The sequence below is a fragment of the Pristiophorus japonicus genome, chromosome 6 (genome assembly GCF_044704955.1).
Source record: "Pristiophorus japonicus isolate sPriJap1 chromosome 6, sPriJap1.hap1, whole genome shotgun sequence".
NCBI classification, from domain to species: domain Eukaryota; kingdom Metazoa; phylum Chordata; class Chondrichthyes; family Pristiophoridae; genus Pristiophorus; species Pristiophorus japonicus.
Window position 1 is genome coordinate 68,499,042 of NC_091982.1, and position 19,147 is coordinate 68,518,188.

A 19,147-nucleotide genomic window follows, 5' to 3' on the forward strand; every position below is an offset into this window, starting at 1 on the left:
TAATGCTGCAAACTGCTGTGGCTTTCTTCTAAAAGACTGTATTCAGCAACTCAAATTACAGCATGCATAAAGAGAGCAAATTACATATCAACACATACAATATATCTCAACATAAACAACTCAACATTTATAATAGGTCTTTGCATAGTAAAATGCCCCAAGGTGCTTCACAGGAGCGTAGCCAAATATTGGCAGCGAGCCAAAGGAGACGATATTTGGACAGGTGACCAAACACTTGGTCATGGAATAGGTTTTAAGCAGGTCTTAAAAAGGAATGCGATGCAAAGAGCTTTGGGGAGGGAATTCCAGAGTTTAAGGTCTAGACGGCTAAAGACTCGGCCCCCAAAGGTGGAGGGAAGGAAGTGGAAGATTCACAAGAGGCCAGAGTTGGAGGGTCGCAGAATTCTTGGAGGGAACTCTGGAAAAAAAATTTTTTTTTTTGACTGACAAAATGTCTAGATCACCACCAACACCTTGTTCTGCCAGAGGGACAAATACAAGGCACCGTGGCAACACCTTCACTCCAAACACTGGCACCAGCTCGACTGTGTCACCGTCCGAGCCAGGGATCGCAAGGATGTGCGCATCACCCGCGCCATGACAGGAGCTGACGACTGCTGGACAGACCACCACCTAATCCGATCCATCATCGACATCAACATAGCCCCAAAGCGGCGACAGCAACAGAAACAGTGCCGCAAAAAAAGTCAATGCCAGGGTACGTAAGGACCCAGCGAAGAGAGTCCTATACAGTCAGTGACTCAAAGCTAACCTGGTGCGCCTTGATGACCCTGAATGCAGAATGCCCACAATGCTGGATCTGCCCTCCAGGCCTCCATAACCAGTGCTTGCAAAGAGACGCTCAGTCACTCAACCAGGAAACACCAGGACTGGTTCAATGAGAATGATCAAGAGATCCAAGAGCTAATAGATCGCAAGCACAGGGCTTTTCTGAGCCTTAAACAACAACCCAACTCGGGAGCAGCAAGGCAGCATTAGAGACAGCTCAAGGCTGAGGTCCAACAAAAAATCTGGGACCTAAAGAACAGGTGGTGGATGGAGAAAGCACAGGTGATACAGCAGCTGGCCGACAGCCATGATGTGCAAGGATTCTTCATCGTAGTCAAAACACCCAAAGCCCCATCCCACTACTGGCCAAGAACGGGGAAACACTCATCAAGAACACTGAGGCAATCAAGGCCCGCTGGAAAGAGCACGTCGAAAATCTCCTCAATCAAGACTCTGCCTTTGACCAGAGTGTCCTCGACTCCATCCCGCAGCATGCTACCCCTGCCACCACAGCGGCAAAACCCCAACACTGCATGAGGTAGAAAAAGCCATACGACAGCTTAAAAACAACAAGGCTACGGGAACAGATGGAATTCCCTGCTGAGGCACTGTAGTATGGCGGAGAGGCACTGTTGGCGCGAATACATTACCTCATCTCTCTCATCTGGAGGGAGGATGGCATGCCGGGAGATCTTGGAGATGCAGTGATCGTGACCATCTTTAAAAAAGGGGACATAGAAACATAGAAAATAGGTGCAGGAGCAGGCCATTCGGCCCTTCGAGCCTGCACCACCATTCAATATCATGGCTGATCATGCAACTTGCCCAACATCGGGAACATTCCACCTGCATCTAATCTGTCCAATCCCATCAAAATTTTATATGTTTCTATGAGATCCCCTCTCATTCATCTAAATTCCAGTGAATATAAGCCTAGTTGGATCCAGTCTTTCTTCATGTCAGTCCTGCCATCCCAGGAATCATTCTGGTGAACCTTCACTGCACTCCCTCTATAGCAAGAATGTCCTTCCTCAGATTAGGAGACCAAAATTGTACACAATATTCATGGTGTGACCTCACCAAGGTCCTGTACAACTGCAGTAAGACCTCCCTGCTCCTATACTCAAATCCTCTCGCTATGAAGGCCAACAAGTCCGATTGCAGCAACTACAGAAGAATCTCTCTGCTATCTGCCACTGTGAAAGTCGTCGCTCGAGTCCTCCTCAACCTTCTTCTCCGAGTCACAGTGCAGATTTCATTCCTACGGGGCACAACGGACATGATTTTTGCAGCACGAAGCTGCAGGAACAATGCAGGGAACAAAGTCAGCCCTTATACATAGCCTTCTTCAACCTTACAAAAGCCTTTGACAATGTCACCCGCGAGGGTCTATGGAGCGTCCTCCTCCGCTTCGGATGCCCCCAAATGTTCGTCACCATCCTCCGCCTGCTCCACGACGACATGCAGGTCGTGATCCTTACCAATGGATCCATTACAGACCCAATCCACTTCCGAACCGGTGTCAAACAGGATTGCGTCATTGCCCCAACAGTCTTCTCAATCTTCCTTGCTGCCATGCTCCACCTCACAGTCAACAAGCTCCCCGCTGGAGTGGAACTAAACTACAGAACCAGTGGGAACCTGTTCAACCTTCGCGTCTTCAGGCCAGGTCCAAGACCACCACAACCTCTGTCGTCGAGCTACAGTACGTGGACAACACTTGCGTACATACAGAGGCTAAACTCCAGGACATAATCAACGTTTTTACTGAGGCGTACGAAAGCATGGCCTTACGTTAAACATCCGCAAGACAAAGGTCCTCCACCAGCCTGTCCTCGCCGCACAGCACTGCCCCCCCAGTCATCAAGATCCACGACATGGCCCTGGACAACGTGGACCATTTCCCATACCTCGGAAGCCGCTTAACAACAAGAGCAGGCATTGATGACAAGATTCAACATCGCTTCCAGTGCAGCCTTCGGCCGCCTGAAGATCAGGCCCTCAAAACTGTTACCAAACTCATGGTCTACAGGACTGTCGTAATACCTGCCCTCCTGTATGGTTCAGAGACATGGACCATGTACAGCAGACACCTCAAGTCATTGGAGAAATACCACCAACGATGTCTCCGCAAGATCCTACAAATCTCCTGGGAGGACAGTCTTGTCAACATCAGCGTCCTCGGCCAGGCCAACATCCCCAGCATTGAATCACTGACCACAGTCGATCAGCTCCGTTGGGCAGGCCACATTGTTCGCATGCCTGACACAAGACTCCCAAAGCAAGCGCTCTATTCGGAACTCCTTCACGGCAAACGAGCCAAAGGTGGGCAGTGGAAACGTTACAAGGACACCCTCAAAGCCTCCCTGATAAAGTGCAACATCCCCACTGACACCTGGGAATCCCTGGCCAAAAAACGCCCTAAGTGGAGGAAGTGCATCCAGGAGGGCGCTTAGCACCTCGAGTCTCATCGCCGAGAGCATGCAGAAAGAGCGTGCGACAAACCTGTCCCACCCACCCTTCCCTCAACGACTATGTGCCCCACCTGTGACAGACTGTGGTTCTCGTATTGGGCTGTTCAGCCACCTAAGAACTCATGTTAAGAGGGACTACCTATGAAGATGATGAGGTAACGCTCCCTTTTTAAAAAAAAAAAAATTCTGGGTTCGCGGGCCATTCAAAATACCGCACATGCGCAGTCTTTCCTATTTATAAGTCGGTGAGCCGATGTGCAGGAGCTCCACGGCTGCGTGACTTAAAGGGAATATTGGCTGTAGGGCTGGAGGAGGTTAGCGAGTTCTGGAGGGGCGAGGCCATGAAGGGTTTTGAATTTAAATCAAGGATGAGAATTTAAAATTTGAGGCATTGATGGGCCAGCAGTCAATGTAGGTCAGCGAGCACGGGGGTGACGGGTGAGCGGGACTTGGAGCGAGTTATGACACGGGCAATATAAAAACTGTTTGCACATTTGAGATAATGTTGTCGGGAAACAAGACAACAGGCATGAATAGTACTGTCTAAACATAACTTGTGATGTACAAGAGCTACCCTAACAAGGTTATAAATTGCATTTTTATATTTAATAAAAACATTTCATACTTTTAAAATTATTTTTTTATTGAAATACATACTGAAAAAAACTTCGAGCAATTGAAAATCTGATGTTTCCAGCTAATATTTCTAACATTTATTGATTGAATTAATGACTGTTTTAGTTTATTTATCAAGGCAAGTCATGCTGCTCCCTACTCTCCAAACTACCAGTGCCACTCTCAATTACTTCCAAATTGTGCGTTGTGTTTCGCTCACGTATATGGTGGAGTATAGATCGTATATTCTAGATTTCTTCTGTAATATGTTTGCATATCTTTATCTACTTTTCACTGAGGTGACAGATGAGAGGCAGATGCAAGACTTATTTCATATATTACACACATACATATAAAAAATCGGCAGATAACAGCCTTCAGCCATCATGAGAGATGAGCTTAGAAAAAGTTTTAAAAAACTGATATGGAGCCAAAACAGATGAGGATTGCAGCAAATATAAAAGCGAATGTGAAAAGCTGTCTTTTGGTGGTAAAATAGCTAATAATGGAAGCCTTGAGACATGATTTCTTCGTCTTACTGTCCAAAGAAATTGGTAGATGCCTTCTTCATAAACAATCAGAATTTAAAAGCAAGAGGAAAAGAAACTAGCTAAAGTAATTACACCGAGGTGATAGACAGACTAAAGACACGACAGGAGATCAAGGAATCCAGCCTGGGTGGCAAATTAAAGTTACCAGATGTATGCTGACAACATCCAGCTCTACCTCACCACTATCTCTCTCGACCCCTCTAAATTGTCAGACTGCTTGTCCAACATCCAGTTCGGGATGAGCAGAAATTTCCTCCAACTAAATATTGGGAAGACCGAAGCCATTGTCGTCGGTCCGCTCCACAAACTGCGTTCCCTCGCCACCGACTCCATCCATGAGGCTCAATCAGATTGCACGCAAGCTTGTGTGTTATACTTGACCCCAAGCTGAGCTTCCGACCACATATCCACGGCATCACTAAGACCGCCTATATTCATCGCCCAACTCCGCTCCACTTCAGCTCATCCGCTGCTGAAATCCCCATCCATACCTTTGTTGTCTCGAGACTTGACTTTTCCAACGTACTCCTGGCTGGCCTCCCACATTCTACCCTACGTAAACTTGCGGTTATCCAAAACTCAGCTGCCCATGTGCTAACTTGCACCAAGTCCCGCTCACCCATCACCCCTGTGCTGCTCGCTGACCTGCATTGGTCCCCGGTTGCGCAGCGCCTTGATTTTAAAATTCTCATCCTTGTTTTGAAATGGCTATGACCTCGCCAATCCCCATCTCCGGTCTCTAATCTCTAATCTCCTCCAGATCTACAATCCTCCTAAGATCTCTGCGCTCTGCCAATTCTGGCCTCTTGAGCATCCCCGATTTTAATCTCTCCACTATTGGTGGCCATGCCTTCAGCTGCCTGGGCCCTAAGCTCTGGAATTCCCTGCCTAAACCTCTCCACCTTCCTTTAAGATGCTCCTTAAAACCTACCTCGGTGTCAAATTTTGTTTCATAACGCTCCTGTGAAGCGATGGGCTGGAATGGCCTCCTTCTGTGCTATAAATTTCTATGATTCTATATGCAGAATTTTCTATTTAAATAGGTCAATAAAATACTACTGCTAACTATATTTGCTAACCACTGCAAATATTTCAAGTGATAGTTCTAGAATTTTCTTCAATATTTAATCCTGACTAGCAGATCTCCCAGGGACAATGCTGATGGTAAGCAGGATAAGGTGCTGTTTTACCATGTAATACACAATAGATTCTTTCATCGTTAATATCCAGCTATGTTTAAGCTACTCTGTCCCTCCAAGGCCACATCCAATTGCTGTAAACTCTAAAGTCAATTACAAGATTAATTAATTGCTGTTGGTGAGGGAAGATTCTAGATTGGGATGCGCTAGTAAATGCAGAAACCAGCATGAAATCACTGCCTCTTTCTTGTATACTTTTCACTCTCTGCAGTGACAGATGAGAGCTAGAATCAAGCCTTTTATACAGAGGGCAGATTGTCCAACTATGGCCAGCAGGCAACTTTAAATGAGAGAGATAAAATCTATTAATTAATAGAACATTTTCAACCCTGGAAAGTTCACACATTAAATACGAGGCATTGTGCCCATCATAGTCAGTGTAGAAGAAAGATTCCTCCCTCCATTTCCTCGTACTCTCCCTCCCTTCCCCAAACACCAGTGACCCTACCTTTTAGGTACTAATTTGGCAGCAACCAGTCTTGCACCTTCCCACTCCTTGTTCTTGCCACTGTGATATGTAATCAAGATATCCACATGGTTGAAGACATAGTAGGTGTTCTTCTTGTTGAATTCAGACTGCAAAATACAAAAGGGAGCTTTAACAGGAACGTAACAAAATCTGAGAGTCTTGTGGCAAAGTTATCTAATCAGAACACGCGATCCAGAAATATGTCATTGCCCTAATCAGGCACAGTCATAGAATCATAGTCACTTATGGCACAGGAGGCCATTCAGCTCACTGTGTCCGTGCTGGCTGAAAAAGAGCTATTCTGCCTAATCCCACTTTCCATCTCTTGGCCCTGTAGGTTACGGCATTTCAAATGCATATCCAAGTACTTTTTAAAATGTGGTGAGGGTTTCTGCCTCTACCACCCTTTCAGGCAGAGAGTTCCAGACCCCCACCACCCTCTGGGTGAAAAAATGTCTCCTCAAATCCTCTCTAAACCACCTACCAATTACTTTAAATCTATGACCGCTGGTTATTGACCCCTCTGCCAAGGGAAATAGATCCTTCCTATCCACTCTATCCAGGCCCCTCAATTCTATACACCTCAATTAAATCTCCCCTCTGCTCCAAAGACAACATCATCCTAGCCAATCTTTCCCCATAGCTACAATTCTCTAGTTCCAACAACTTCCTCGTAAATCTTCTCTGTACCCTCTCTAGTGCAATCACATCTTTTCTGTGGTGACCAGAACTGCACGGAGTACTCTAGCTGTGGCATAACTAGTGTTTTATACAGTTCAAGTATAACCTCCCTGCTCTTATATATTCTTCTTCACCTGTGTATGGTCAGTAGAGTGTGTGCTCTTATATATTCTTCTTCACCTGTGTATGGTCAGTCCATGCACACAACACAACACATCTCCGATCTACAGTGCCACTGTTACGATGGGAACTGTCTTAATTGCATCTGCTTCAAACACAGTCAGACAGTCAGCGACAGTGATTAATCAAACGTGAAAAATATATTTGAAAGTGTCACATTTTGGAGTTACTGAAAGAAAAGGGAGAGCCACAGTCTGGTCATACTCAGTCTAATACACAAAAATCTATTTGCTTAGACAAGTAGTTACTAAATTAATAAAATGGACAGTGGAAAAAAAAAAGGTAAAGTTAAAAAGGGACACAAAACCGAGACAGATACAAAGTATTTATCAAGGCCAGCTCTGAAGCTGAAGGAATTTGCGCTTATTAAAGATAATCGTCACAAGTGTGGCAAAATGGAGTCTTGCACCAAAACCTCCATCCATGGATGGCTCAAAATTTCAGACTGCAGTCAAAGCTACCAGGTGTTTCTTGGAAAATAAGCGTCAAAATGGGGTAGAGACTGAAAGGAAGAGAGGGGTACAGATACACAAATCATTTAAAGTAATGACACAATAGGGTTAACAAAGGCAAACAAAACACTGGGGTTCATTTCCAAAGGAATAGAATTCAAAAGCAGTGAAATTATGCTACACTTGTATAGAACCTTGGTTAGACCGCGCTTAGAGTACTGTGCACAGTTCTGGTCTCCATATTACAAAGCGGATATGGAACCACTGGAGAAAAGTGCACAAAAGATTTACAAGAATTGAGAAGACCAAGTGGTGACCTGATGATAGGTCTTTGAAATAATGAAGGGGTTTGATAGGGTAGATGTAAAGATGTTTCTGCTTGTTGGGGGGGGGGGGGTGGGAGGGGGAGTCCAAAACTGGGGTCATCAATATAAGAGAGTCACTAATAAATCCAATAAGGAACTCAGGAGAAACAGAGCGGTGAGAATGTGAAACTTGCTGCCACATGGAGTAGTTAGGTGAATAGCAGAGATGCATTTAAGGGGAAGCTAGATACAAACATGAGGTAGCAAGGAATAGAGGGTTATGCTGATTGGGGTGAGATGAAGAGGAGGCTGCTTGTGGAGCGTAAACACCAGCATTGGGCCGAATGGCCTGTTTCGGTGCTGTAAATTCAAGGTAATTGTGTGTGTCAGGGGCTATATTTTAATCTGATTAACAGCAGTAACTTTTTAAAGAATGGTCAATATGGCATTCTCACCCAAGTAATTATGTTGAAAAAGGCAACTTACGTTGATGACACAGGCGTCTTTTGGGCGGCCTTCCTGAGTGACAAAGCATCCAATTGGAAATCCAGGGTTACAGAACTTTTGGCCATCTTCCACGTCGTAGCACCACGTGACGGGCATGTTATCAATGATCCTACACAACAAACCACACCAAGAAAGTTCATCGTAGCTTTTCAAATTACACAAGATTGAAATCTATGTTCTTTTCAAAGACAAATTCTAATACTGTATTTTTTTTTAATTCAACTTTTATACAGGAAGTAGATCTTCCCAGTAACATGTTATCAGGCTGCCCGTCAAACAGTGCATTCTAATAGGTGCCACCAACGACCAGTTCTGGGAGCAGTGTGTGACACACAAGCGCTAGTTTGGTCATGTTATATTCAAAGTTGCTCTACAGGAATCACAACGTGGAAACTGTCAAAAAATAAAAACTAGAGAACCATTGCAAACCTGTCTCCAGTATCATTTCATGGCCGAGGGAACGGCCTACCCTGAACTGTTACAACAAGGTCAACCAGAGATCAACAGGTTGACTCCAATTTTCTATCTATCCTTAGTGAAACAGGTCCTCGGCACAAAAACAGACTACCATCCTGCTAATCGGCAAACTACCCTCTTTAACAGCACAGTTGAACATCAGAACCAGTGACTTGAGTGCTCACAGAATAAAAGAATATTTGCCCCAACGAACTTTTGAGATGATATTCCCAGAAATCTCGGCCAAAATTTCGATAAGGTGCCATACGTTAGGCTCATGACAAAAGATGGGCATGTGCAGTCAGGGGACAAGTAGCTGAATGGATAGAAAATTGACTAAAAAAGAGAAAGCAAAGCAAGGGTAAAGAATAGTTATTTCAGATCGGAGGATGGGAGAGCGCGATGTTCCACAAGGATCAGTGCTGGGACCACTGTTAGTCATCATTTAAATTAATGATTTGGACTGAGGAACAAGTAACTTTGCAGGTGATACCAAACTAGGGGTTATATAGCTTACACGGAGGAAGAATGCCACATAATGCAAGACAACATTAGAAAACTTGCAGATGGGGCAGTTAAGTGGCAAATTAACTTTTAACATCGATAAATTTGAGGTGATGCATCATCTACAACTTAGAAAATAGGAAACTGATAGAAGAACAAAGGGATCGAGGGATACAGGCGAACACATTAAAAGCAGCATCACTGGTCAACAAAGCAATTCAAAATGCTAACAAAGCACTGGGATTTATTTCTAGGGGTATAGAGAATTCAAAAGTAGCAAAGTCATGTTAAACTTGTGTCTAACCCTGGTCCGGATACTTACTAATAATCCAACAGGAAAATAAAGGGAAATTTCTTCACTCAGTGATTAGAATGTGGAACTCGCTACCACAAGGAATGTTTGAGACGAATGGGACAGATGCTTTCAAAAGGAAAGTAAACGAGTATGAGAGACAAGGGGATAGAAAGCTATGCTGGAAGGCTGAGATGAGGGAGATGGAATGGGAGGAGGCTGGTGTGGAGCATAAACACCAGCTCGGACTGGGTTGGGGCAAATGGCCTGTTTCTGTGCTGTATATTCCATGTAAAATTCCTGAATTTAGCAAAATCTGGGCAGAATCATAAGTGTTCCCTAGTTTCCAGTGCAAATCTTTGTATCTGAAGATCAAGGAAAAAAACTGCAAGTGAAACACCATTACTGTCTCGAAACATTGCTGCTGTTCAACGTACTTACCAATGGTGTTGGTAATTCAGAAGAATTCCTTTCTTTATGAAAGACAGCTTGTCTGCACTCGGTTTATCTTTTGGGTCGTAAGATTTTGTGCAAACTGATTTACAGGTTTCAGGTTTGTTAAATGTGAACTGTTGAGGGGAAAAAAAGTTATTTTAGCTCATGAATCTAACTGATAAACCCTTCAGTCTTTATCAGCCAATATGTACAATAAAGCTGGCCCCTTACACAAATGTAATCTTCGACTGCAGCTATGCACCATTTATTTCTCATATGTTTATGACTCGAGAACTTGAATGCATTGGCTGCTTTTTATTTTAATGCAACACGTACATGCAGCTGAACAAAGCACCAATTTATGATTTTCATCTGAGTACTGTTATACCAAAGAACTCCCACGCCAATTTTTTTTTAAAAACAATTTCCCATCTTACCGCTCACAGTAAGGAGCTTAGGCTGTTTTGAAAGGAGTTAAGCATTACAGCCATGTAACATACTATGTATCAATCCATCAGGTCATTTATCACATTGCAGTTTGAGAGACACTGCATATGGGCTGCCACGCTTCCGACATTACATCACTTCAAAATTACTTAATTGGCTGTAAATCACATGGGGATGTCCTGAGGTTGAGAATGGCGCTATAGCAATGAAAATCTTTCGTAAACCATGATGTACTGTGGGCAATTCCACAGGAGATCTGCTGGTCTATAAAAGTCTTGACATGGATCGAACACATTGTCATGAATGAAAATTTGTTTGTTTGTTTGAAATCGCCCCCCCGATAGGGCGGCGCTCCCACAGCACTGCTCCTCCCCCCGCCGCCTCAGACAGGGCGGCGCTCCCGCAGCACTGCCCCCCCCACCCCGACAAGGCTGCGCTCCCGCAGCACTGCCCTTCCTCCCCCCCCCCCACCTCCGACAGGGCGGCGCTCCCGCAGCACTGCATGGGAGTGTCTGCCTGGATTATGTGCTCAAGTCTCTGGAGTGGGACTGAGAGACGAGAGTGCTATCACCTGAGCCACAACTGACAATATTATGATAGGATTGTGGGGACAACTGATTTGTTGCGCACTGCAAACACTATTTGTTACACGTTTTTCTACTCAAAACTGGAATAGCCAAAAACCTACCACAAAACATTCTATTATAGTAACGGTTCAAATTAAGTTCAAATAAACAAAAAAAAAATCCACTGCTTATATTGCTGCATACATTAGAAATTAATTTTCAATAATAATTAAATGTCCAGAGAACTGCAATCGACCAGCAGGCAAGTGACCAGTCTCGTTATGAGAAGAACAGCGGAAAAATGTAAAAGTGGAAAAACGCAAAAAAATTAAGGTGAAACAAGAGGAAGACCAGAAGAGTCCATAGGAAAAGAAACCCTCAAATTTAAAATGGAGCGCAGAGGGGAAAAAGTTGTCATGTGCCAACCTGGGGATCATGGCCACGCATGCATGATCCCGAGCTGTTCAACCAGGAATAAAACAGAAGGCAAGAGGGGGGGGGGGGGGGGGGGGGGGAGGAGGAAAACTGTGGCCCAAACTAAAAATAAATTGGGAAGTGCTGAAAAGAATGCCAAGCTCATGGGGAGGCCGAGCATGATCCATCTAAAGCTACAGAAATAATAGATCGTCAGCAGAACTACAATACGATATTCAGCCACCAGCAGAACTAGAAGCAGCAAGGTACAATTGGGCCATAAACTAAATGGAGTACACTCACTCATGCATGACCGGTGGAGACAATCAGCACGCATCTGTAATCGTGCGCCCAGGCAGAAAAGGGGAGGAAAAAAAAAATCACAACCAGGATCCACTCAAATGAGAAAAGCTAAACCCAACGCATTAAACCAACTAATAAAATCAGTTAAACCACACATTTGCAGGCTTTCTCCCTCAAACCCGACTGCCGTAAATATGGAAACCAGAACTGCACACATTATTCCAGATGTGGCCTCACCAATACCTTGTATAGCTGTAGTAAGACTTCCCTGCTTTTATATTCCATCCCCTTTGCAATAAAGGCCAAGATACCATTGGCCTTCCTGATCACTTGCTGTACCTGCATACTATCCTTTTGTGTTTCATGCACAAGTACCCCCAGGTCCCGCTGTACTGTGACACTTTGCAATCTTTCTCCATTTAAATAATAACTTGCTCTTCGATTTTTTTTCTGCCAAAGTGCATGACCTCACACTTTCCAACATTATACTCCATCTGCCAAATGTCTGCCCACTCACTTAGCCTGTCATAGAAAATAAGTGCATGAGTAGGCCATTCGGCCCTTCGAGCCTGCACCACCATTCAATATGATCATGGCTGATCATGCAACTCCAGTAACCAACTCCTGCTTTCTCTCCATACCCCTTGATCCCTTTAGCCGTAAGGGCCACATCTAACTCCCCTTTGAATATATCTAACGAATTGGCCTCAACAACTTTGTGGCAGAGAATTCCACAGGTTCACAATTCTGAGTGAAGAAGTTTCTCCTCATCTCAGTCCTAAATGCTTACCCCTTATCCTTAGACTGTGGCCCCTGGTTCTGGACTTCCCCAACATCGGGAACATTCTTCCTGCATCTAACCTGTCCAATCCAGTCAGAATCTTATATGTTTCTATGAGATTCCCCCTCATTCTTCTAGATTCCAATGAATATAAGCCTAGTCGATCCAGTCTTTCTTCATATATCAGTCCTGCCATCCCGGAAATCAATCTAGTGAACTTCGTTGCACTCCCTCAATAGCAAGAATGTCCTTCCTCGGATTAGGAGACCAAAACTGTGCACAATATTCAAGGTGTGGCCTCACCAAGGCCCTGTACAACTGCAATAAGACCTCCCTGCTCCTATATTCAAATCCTCTCGCTATGAAGGCCAACATGCCATTTGCCTTCTTCAACGCCTGCTGTACCTGCATGCCAACTTTCAATGACTGATGTACCATGACACCCAGGTCTCGTTGCACCTCCCCTTTTCCTAATCTGCCACCATTCAGATAATATTCTGCCTTCCTGTTTATCCCACCAAAGTGGACAACCTCACATTTATCTACATTATACTGCATGTGTCATGCATTTGCCCACTCACCTAACCTGTCCAAGTCACCCTGCAGCCTCTTAGCCTCCTCACAGCTCACACTGCCACCCAGCTTAGTGTCATCTGCAAACTTGGAGGTATTACATTCAATTCCTTCGTCTAAATCATTAATGTATAATGCAAATAGCTGGGGTCGCAGCACTGAACCTTGCGGTACCCCATTAGTCACTGCCTGCCATTCTGAAAAGGACCCATTTATTCCTACTCTTTGCCAATCAGTTCTCGATTCAAATCAATACATTACTCCCAATACCATGTGCTTTAATTTTGCACACTAATCTCTTGTGTGGGATGTCAAAAGTATTTTGAAAGTCCAAATACACCACATCCACTGGTTCTCCTTTGTCCACTCAACTAGTTACATCCTCAAAAAATTCCAGAAAATTTGTCAAGCATGATTTCCCTTTCATAAATCCATGCTGACTTGGACCGATCCTGTCACTGCTTTCCCAATGCGCTGCTATTACATCTTTAATAATTGATTCCAACATTTTCTCCACTACCGATGTCAGGCTAACTGGTCTATAATTCCCCGTTTTCTCTCTCCCTCCTTTTTTAAAAAAAAAGTGGGGTTACATTAGCTACCCTGCAATCCATAGGAACTGATCCAGTCTATAGAATGTTGAAAAATGACCACCAATGCATCCACTATTTCTAGGGCCACTTCCTTAAGTACTCTGGGATATAGACGATCAGGCCTTGGGGATTTATCGCCCTTCAATCCCATCAATTTCCCCAACACAATTTCCTGACTAATAAGGATTTCCTTCAGTTCCTCCTTCTCTCTAGACCCTCGGTCCCCTAGCATTTCCAGAAGGGTTTTTATGTCTTCCTTCGTGAAGACAGAACCAAAATATTTGTTCAATTGGTCTGCCATTTCTTTGTTCCCCATTATAAATTCACCTGGTTCTGACTGTCTTCACTGTATGGACTTTTGCAGATTTTTCTGTGTCCTCCTAGAAACATAGAACATAGAAAATAGGTGCAGGAGTAGGCCATTCGGCACTTCTAGCCTGCACCGCCATTCAATGAGTTCATGGCTGAACATGCAACTTCAGTACCCCATTCCTGCTTTCTCACCATACCCCTTGATTCCCCGAGTAGTAAGGACTTCATCTAACTCCTTTTTGAATATATTTAGTGAATTGGCCTCAACAACTTTCTGTGGTAGAGAATTCCACAGGTTCACCACTCTCTGGGTGAAGAAATTCCTCCTCATCTCAGTCCTAAATGGCTTCCCCCTTATCCTTAGACTGTGTCCCCTGGTTCTGGACTTCCCCAACATTGGGAACATTCTTCCTGCATCCAACCTGTCTAACCCCGTCAGAATTTTAAACGTTTCTATGAGGTCCCCTCTCATTCTTCTGAACTCCAGTGAATACAAGCCCAGTTGATCCAGTCTTTCTTCATAGGTCAGTCCCGCCATCCCGGGAATCAGTCTGGTGAACCTTCGCTGCACTCCCTCAATAGCAAGAATGTCCTTCCTCAGGTTAGGAGACCAAAACTGTACACAATACTCCAGGTGTGGCCTCACCAAGGCCCTGTACAATTGTAGCAACACCTCCCTGCCCTTGTACTCAAATCCCCTCGCTATGAAGGCCAACATGCCATTTGCTTTCTTAACCGCCTGCTGTACCTGCATGCCAACCTTCAATGACTGATGTACCATGACACCCAGGTCTCGTTGCACCTCTCCTTTTCCTAATCTGTCACCATTCAGATAATAGTCTGTCTCTCTGTTTTTACCACCAAAGTGGATAACCTCACATTTATCCACATTATACTTCATCTGCCATGCATTTGCCCACTCACCTAACCTATCCAAGTCGCTCTGCAGCCTCATAGAATCCTCCTTGCAGCTCACACTGCCACCCAACTTAGTGTCATCCGCAAATTTGGAGATACTACATTTAATCCCCTCGTCTAAATCATTAATGTACAGTGTAAACAGCTGGGGCCCCAGCACAGAACCTTGCGGTACCCCACTAGTCACTGCCTGCCATTCTGAAAAGTCCCCATTTACTCCTACTCTTTGCTTCCTGTCTCACAACCAACCAGTTCTCAATCCATGTCAGCACACTACCCCCAATCCCATGTGCTTTAACTTTGCACATTAATCTCTTGTGTGGGACCTTGTCGAAAGCCTTCTGAAAGTCCAAATATACCACATCGACTGGTTCTCCCTTGTCCACTCTACTGGAAACATCCTCAAAAAATTCCAGAAGATTTGTCAAGCATGATTTCCCTTTCACAAATCCATGCTGACTTGGACCTATCATGTCACCTCTTTCCAAATGCACTGCGATGACATCCTTAATAATTGATTCCATCATTTTACCCACTACCGATGTCAGGCTGACCGGTCTGTAATTCCCTGTTTTCTCTCTCCCTCCTTTTTTAAAAAGTGGGGTTACATTGGCTACCCTCCACTCCATAGGAACTGATCCAGAGTCAATGGAATGTTGGAAAATGACTGTCAATGCATCCACTATTTCCAAGGCCACCTCCTTAAGTACTCTGGGATGCAGTCCATCAGGCCCTGGGGATTTATCGGCCTTCAATCCCATCAATTTCCCCAACACAATTTCCCGACTAATAAGGATTTCCCTCAGTTCCTCCTCCTTACTAGACCCTCCGACCCCTTTTATATCCGGAAGGTTGTTTGTGTCCTCCTCAGTGAATACCGAACCAAAGTACTTGTTCAATTGGTCCGCCATTTCTTTGTTCCCCGTTATGACTTCCCCTGATTCTGACTGCAGGGGACCTACGTTTGTCTTTACTAACCTTTTTCTCTTTACATACCTATAGAAACTTTTGCAATCCGTCTTAATGTTCCCTGCAAGCTTCTTCTCGTACTCCATTTTTCCTGCCCTAATCAAACCCTTTGTCCTTCTCTGCTGAGTTCTAAATTTCTCCCAGTCCCCGGGTTCTCTGCTATTTCTGGCCAATTTGTATGCCACTTCCTTGGCTTTAATGCTATCCCTGATTTCCCTTGATAGCCACGGTTGAGCCACCTTCCCTTTTTTATTTTTACGACAGACAGGAATGTACAATTGTTGTAGTTCATCCATGCGGTCTCTAAATGTCTGCCATTGCCCATCCACAGTCAACCCCTTCAGTATCATTCGCCAATCTATCCTAGCCAATTCACGCCTCATACCTTCAAAGTTACCCTTCTTTAAGTTCTGGACCATGGTCTCTGAATTAACTGTTTCATTCTCCATCCTAATGCAGAATTCCACCATATTATGGTCACTCTTCCCCAAGGGGCCTCGCACAACGAGATTGCTAATTAATCCTCTCTCATTACACAACACCCAGTCTAAGATGGCCTCCCCCCTAGTTGGTTCCTCGACATATTGGTCTAAAAAACCATCCCTTATGCACTCCTCACACATTGCTTTTCCTCCCATCTTTGAATCAGCAGCAAACTTGGCTACGTTACAGTCTATATTAACGACTTAGAAGAAGGGACCGAGTGTAAGTAGCTGAGGTCCCAGCACTGATCCCTGCGGCACCCCACTAGTTACTGATTGCCAACCCTAGAATAAACCATTCATCATGACTCTCTGTTTTCTGTTAGTTAGCCAATCCTCTATCCACGCTAATATATTACTCCCAACCCCATGAACTTTTATCTTGTGCAGTAACCTTTTATGTGGCACCTTGTCAAATGCCTTCTGGAAGTCCAAACACACCACATCCACTGGTTCCCCTTTATCCACCCTGTTCGTTGCATCCTCAAAAGAACTCCAGCAAATTTGTCAAACATGACCTCCCCTTCATAAATCCATGCTGACTCTGCCTGACCGAATTATGCTTTTCCAAATGTCCTGCTACTGCTTCTTTAATAATGGACTCCAACATTTTCCCAACCACAGATGTTAGGCTAACTGGTCTATAGTTTCCTGCTTTTTGTCTGCCTCCTTTTTTTTTTTTTATAAATAGGGGCGCTACATTTGCAGTTTTCCAATCTGCTGGGACCTCCCCAAAACCCAGGGAATTCTGGTAAATTACAACCAGTGCAACTATCCCTGCCGCTACTTCTCTTAAGACTCTAGGATGCAAGTCATCAGGTCCAGGGGATTTATCTGCCTTTACTTCCATTATCTTACTGAGTACCACCTCCTTAGTGATTGTAATTGTGTTACGTTCCTCTCTCCCATAGCCCCTTGACTATCCACTGTTGGGATATTCTTGTGGGTGAAAGTAGGTAAGGGGCCCAGAAGAGCCGAGGACCCAAGGGCAGCCCACACTGCGATATGTTTGCGCACTAGGTCCGTGCAGCAGAGTAGGTCTCCAGTCGTCCTGGTTCAACCCTTGTCACTGGACCAAGACCTAACTCTGTCAAGCCCGTGTGGTGGCTGGTGAGCAACTGTCACCACACGTTAAAAAAATCCACTCACAGGTATCTTCCACCCCTGGAGCTCAGGACGGGAACATCGGGTCCTTCATTGAAACATCTGTGAACTCATGTGGAAGCAAGTCATCCTCGTTCGAGGGACCGCCTATGATGATGATTGTTAGTGTCCTCTAACGTAAAGATTGATACAAAATATTTGCTCATAGTTTCTGCCATCTCTATGTTTCCCATTCCCTGGTCTCGTCCTCTAAGGAACCAACATTTATTTTAGCCACTTTTTTCCTTTATATATACCTAAAGAAACTCTTGCTATCTAATTTTATATTTTGTGCTAGTTTATTTTCATAGTCTATCTTTCCTTTCTTAAATCATTCTTTGCTGGCTTTTAAAAGCTTCCCAATCTTCTGTCCTCCCATTAGTTTTGACAACTTTATATACCTTTGTTTTTAAATTGGGCCCATCGTTTATTTCTTTAGTTAGCCACGGATGGCTATCTTTTCCCTTACACCCTTTTCTCCTCACTGGAATATATTTTTTTTGAGAGTTGTGAAATATCTTCTTCAATGTACAGTAGTGTTCAACCGTCCTACACTTTAATCTATTTTCCCAGTCCACTTTAGCCATCTCAGCCCTTATACCTTCATAGTCTCCTTTATTTAAGCTTAGTACACTGGTTAGAGATCCAACTTTCTCACTCTCCATCTGAATTTGAAATTCAATCATGCTATGATCACTCATTCCAAAGGGATCCTTTACTAGGAGATTGTTTATTAATCCTGTCTCATTACATAGGACCAGATCGAAGATAGCTTGCCCCCTGGTTGGTTCCGTTATATACTACCCGACCCTTATGCATTCTATGAACTCCTCCTCAAGGTGACCATGACCAATTTCATTTGTCCAATCAATATGGAGGTCAAAATCACCCATGATTATTGCTGTTCCCTTTTTACAAGCCCCCACTATTTCATGGTTTATACTCCGACCAACAGAGTTGCTACTTTTAGGGGGCCGATAGATTACGCCCACCTGCAACTTTTTCCCCTTATTATTCCTTATCTCCACCCAAGCTGTTTCAATATTCTGATCATTTGAGCCAATATAATTTCTCACTATTGCAGTGATTCCATCCTTTTATCAACAAAGCTACTGCACCTCCTTTTCCTTTCTGTCTATCTGTCCTTCCGGATTGTCAAATACGCCAGGAAAATTTAATTCCCAGTCCTGGTCACCTTGCAACTACGTCTCAGACCCATTTATCTCTATCTGTGCCGTCAACTCATCTATTTTGTTGCAGATGCTATGTGCATTTAGTCAAAGTACCTTTAAATTGTTTTTTTAAACCCTTTTTTTCCAGCTCGTTTCCTCTCTCCTTCAAACTCACTTTCTTTAGTATCGCTTTCTAATTCCAGCTTTACTCCCCTCCCTACTGAATCTATTTTCAGGTTCCCATCCCCCTGCCAAGCTAGTTTAAACCCTTCCCACGTTCCCAACAGCACTAGCAACACCCCCCCCCAACCCCCCACCCACCACCACACGCAAGGATATTGGTCCCGGCTCTGTTGAGGTGCAACACATTTAACTTGTACGGTCCCACCTCTCCCAGAAGCGGTCCCAATGCCTCAGGAAACAAAAGCCCTCCAGCCTGCACCATCTCTCCAGCCACGTATTCATCTGCTCTATCCTCCTATTTCTGTACTCACGAGCGTGTGCACTGGGAGCAATCCATGCAGAGAGAGAGAGAGAGAGAAGAGACGGGGGGAGAGAGAGAGGA

The 19,147-nt window shown here is 44.4% G+C and overlaps 1 protein-coding gene across 1 annotated transcript in view; it reads right to left on the reverse strand.

Moving 5' to 3' along the window:
- LOC139265679 (transmembrane 9 superfamily member 2-like) overlaps positions 1-19,147 on the reverse strand; it is a 124,772-nt gene that overhangs the window by 67,083 nt on the left and 38,542 nt on the right. The window contains exons 4-6 of the mRNA XM_070882900.1: positions 9,916-10,043; positions 8,202-8,331; positions 6,077-6,204 (exon numbers count right to left, since the gene is read on the reverse strand). Coding sequence (XP_070739001.1) covers positions 6,077-6,204; positions 8,202-8,331; positions 9,916-10,043 — 386 coding nt within the window. The remainder of the gene's footprint in view (positions 1-6,076; positions 6,205-8,201; positions 8,332-9,915; positions 10,044-19,147) is intronic.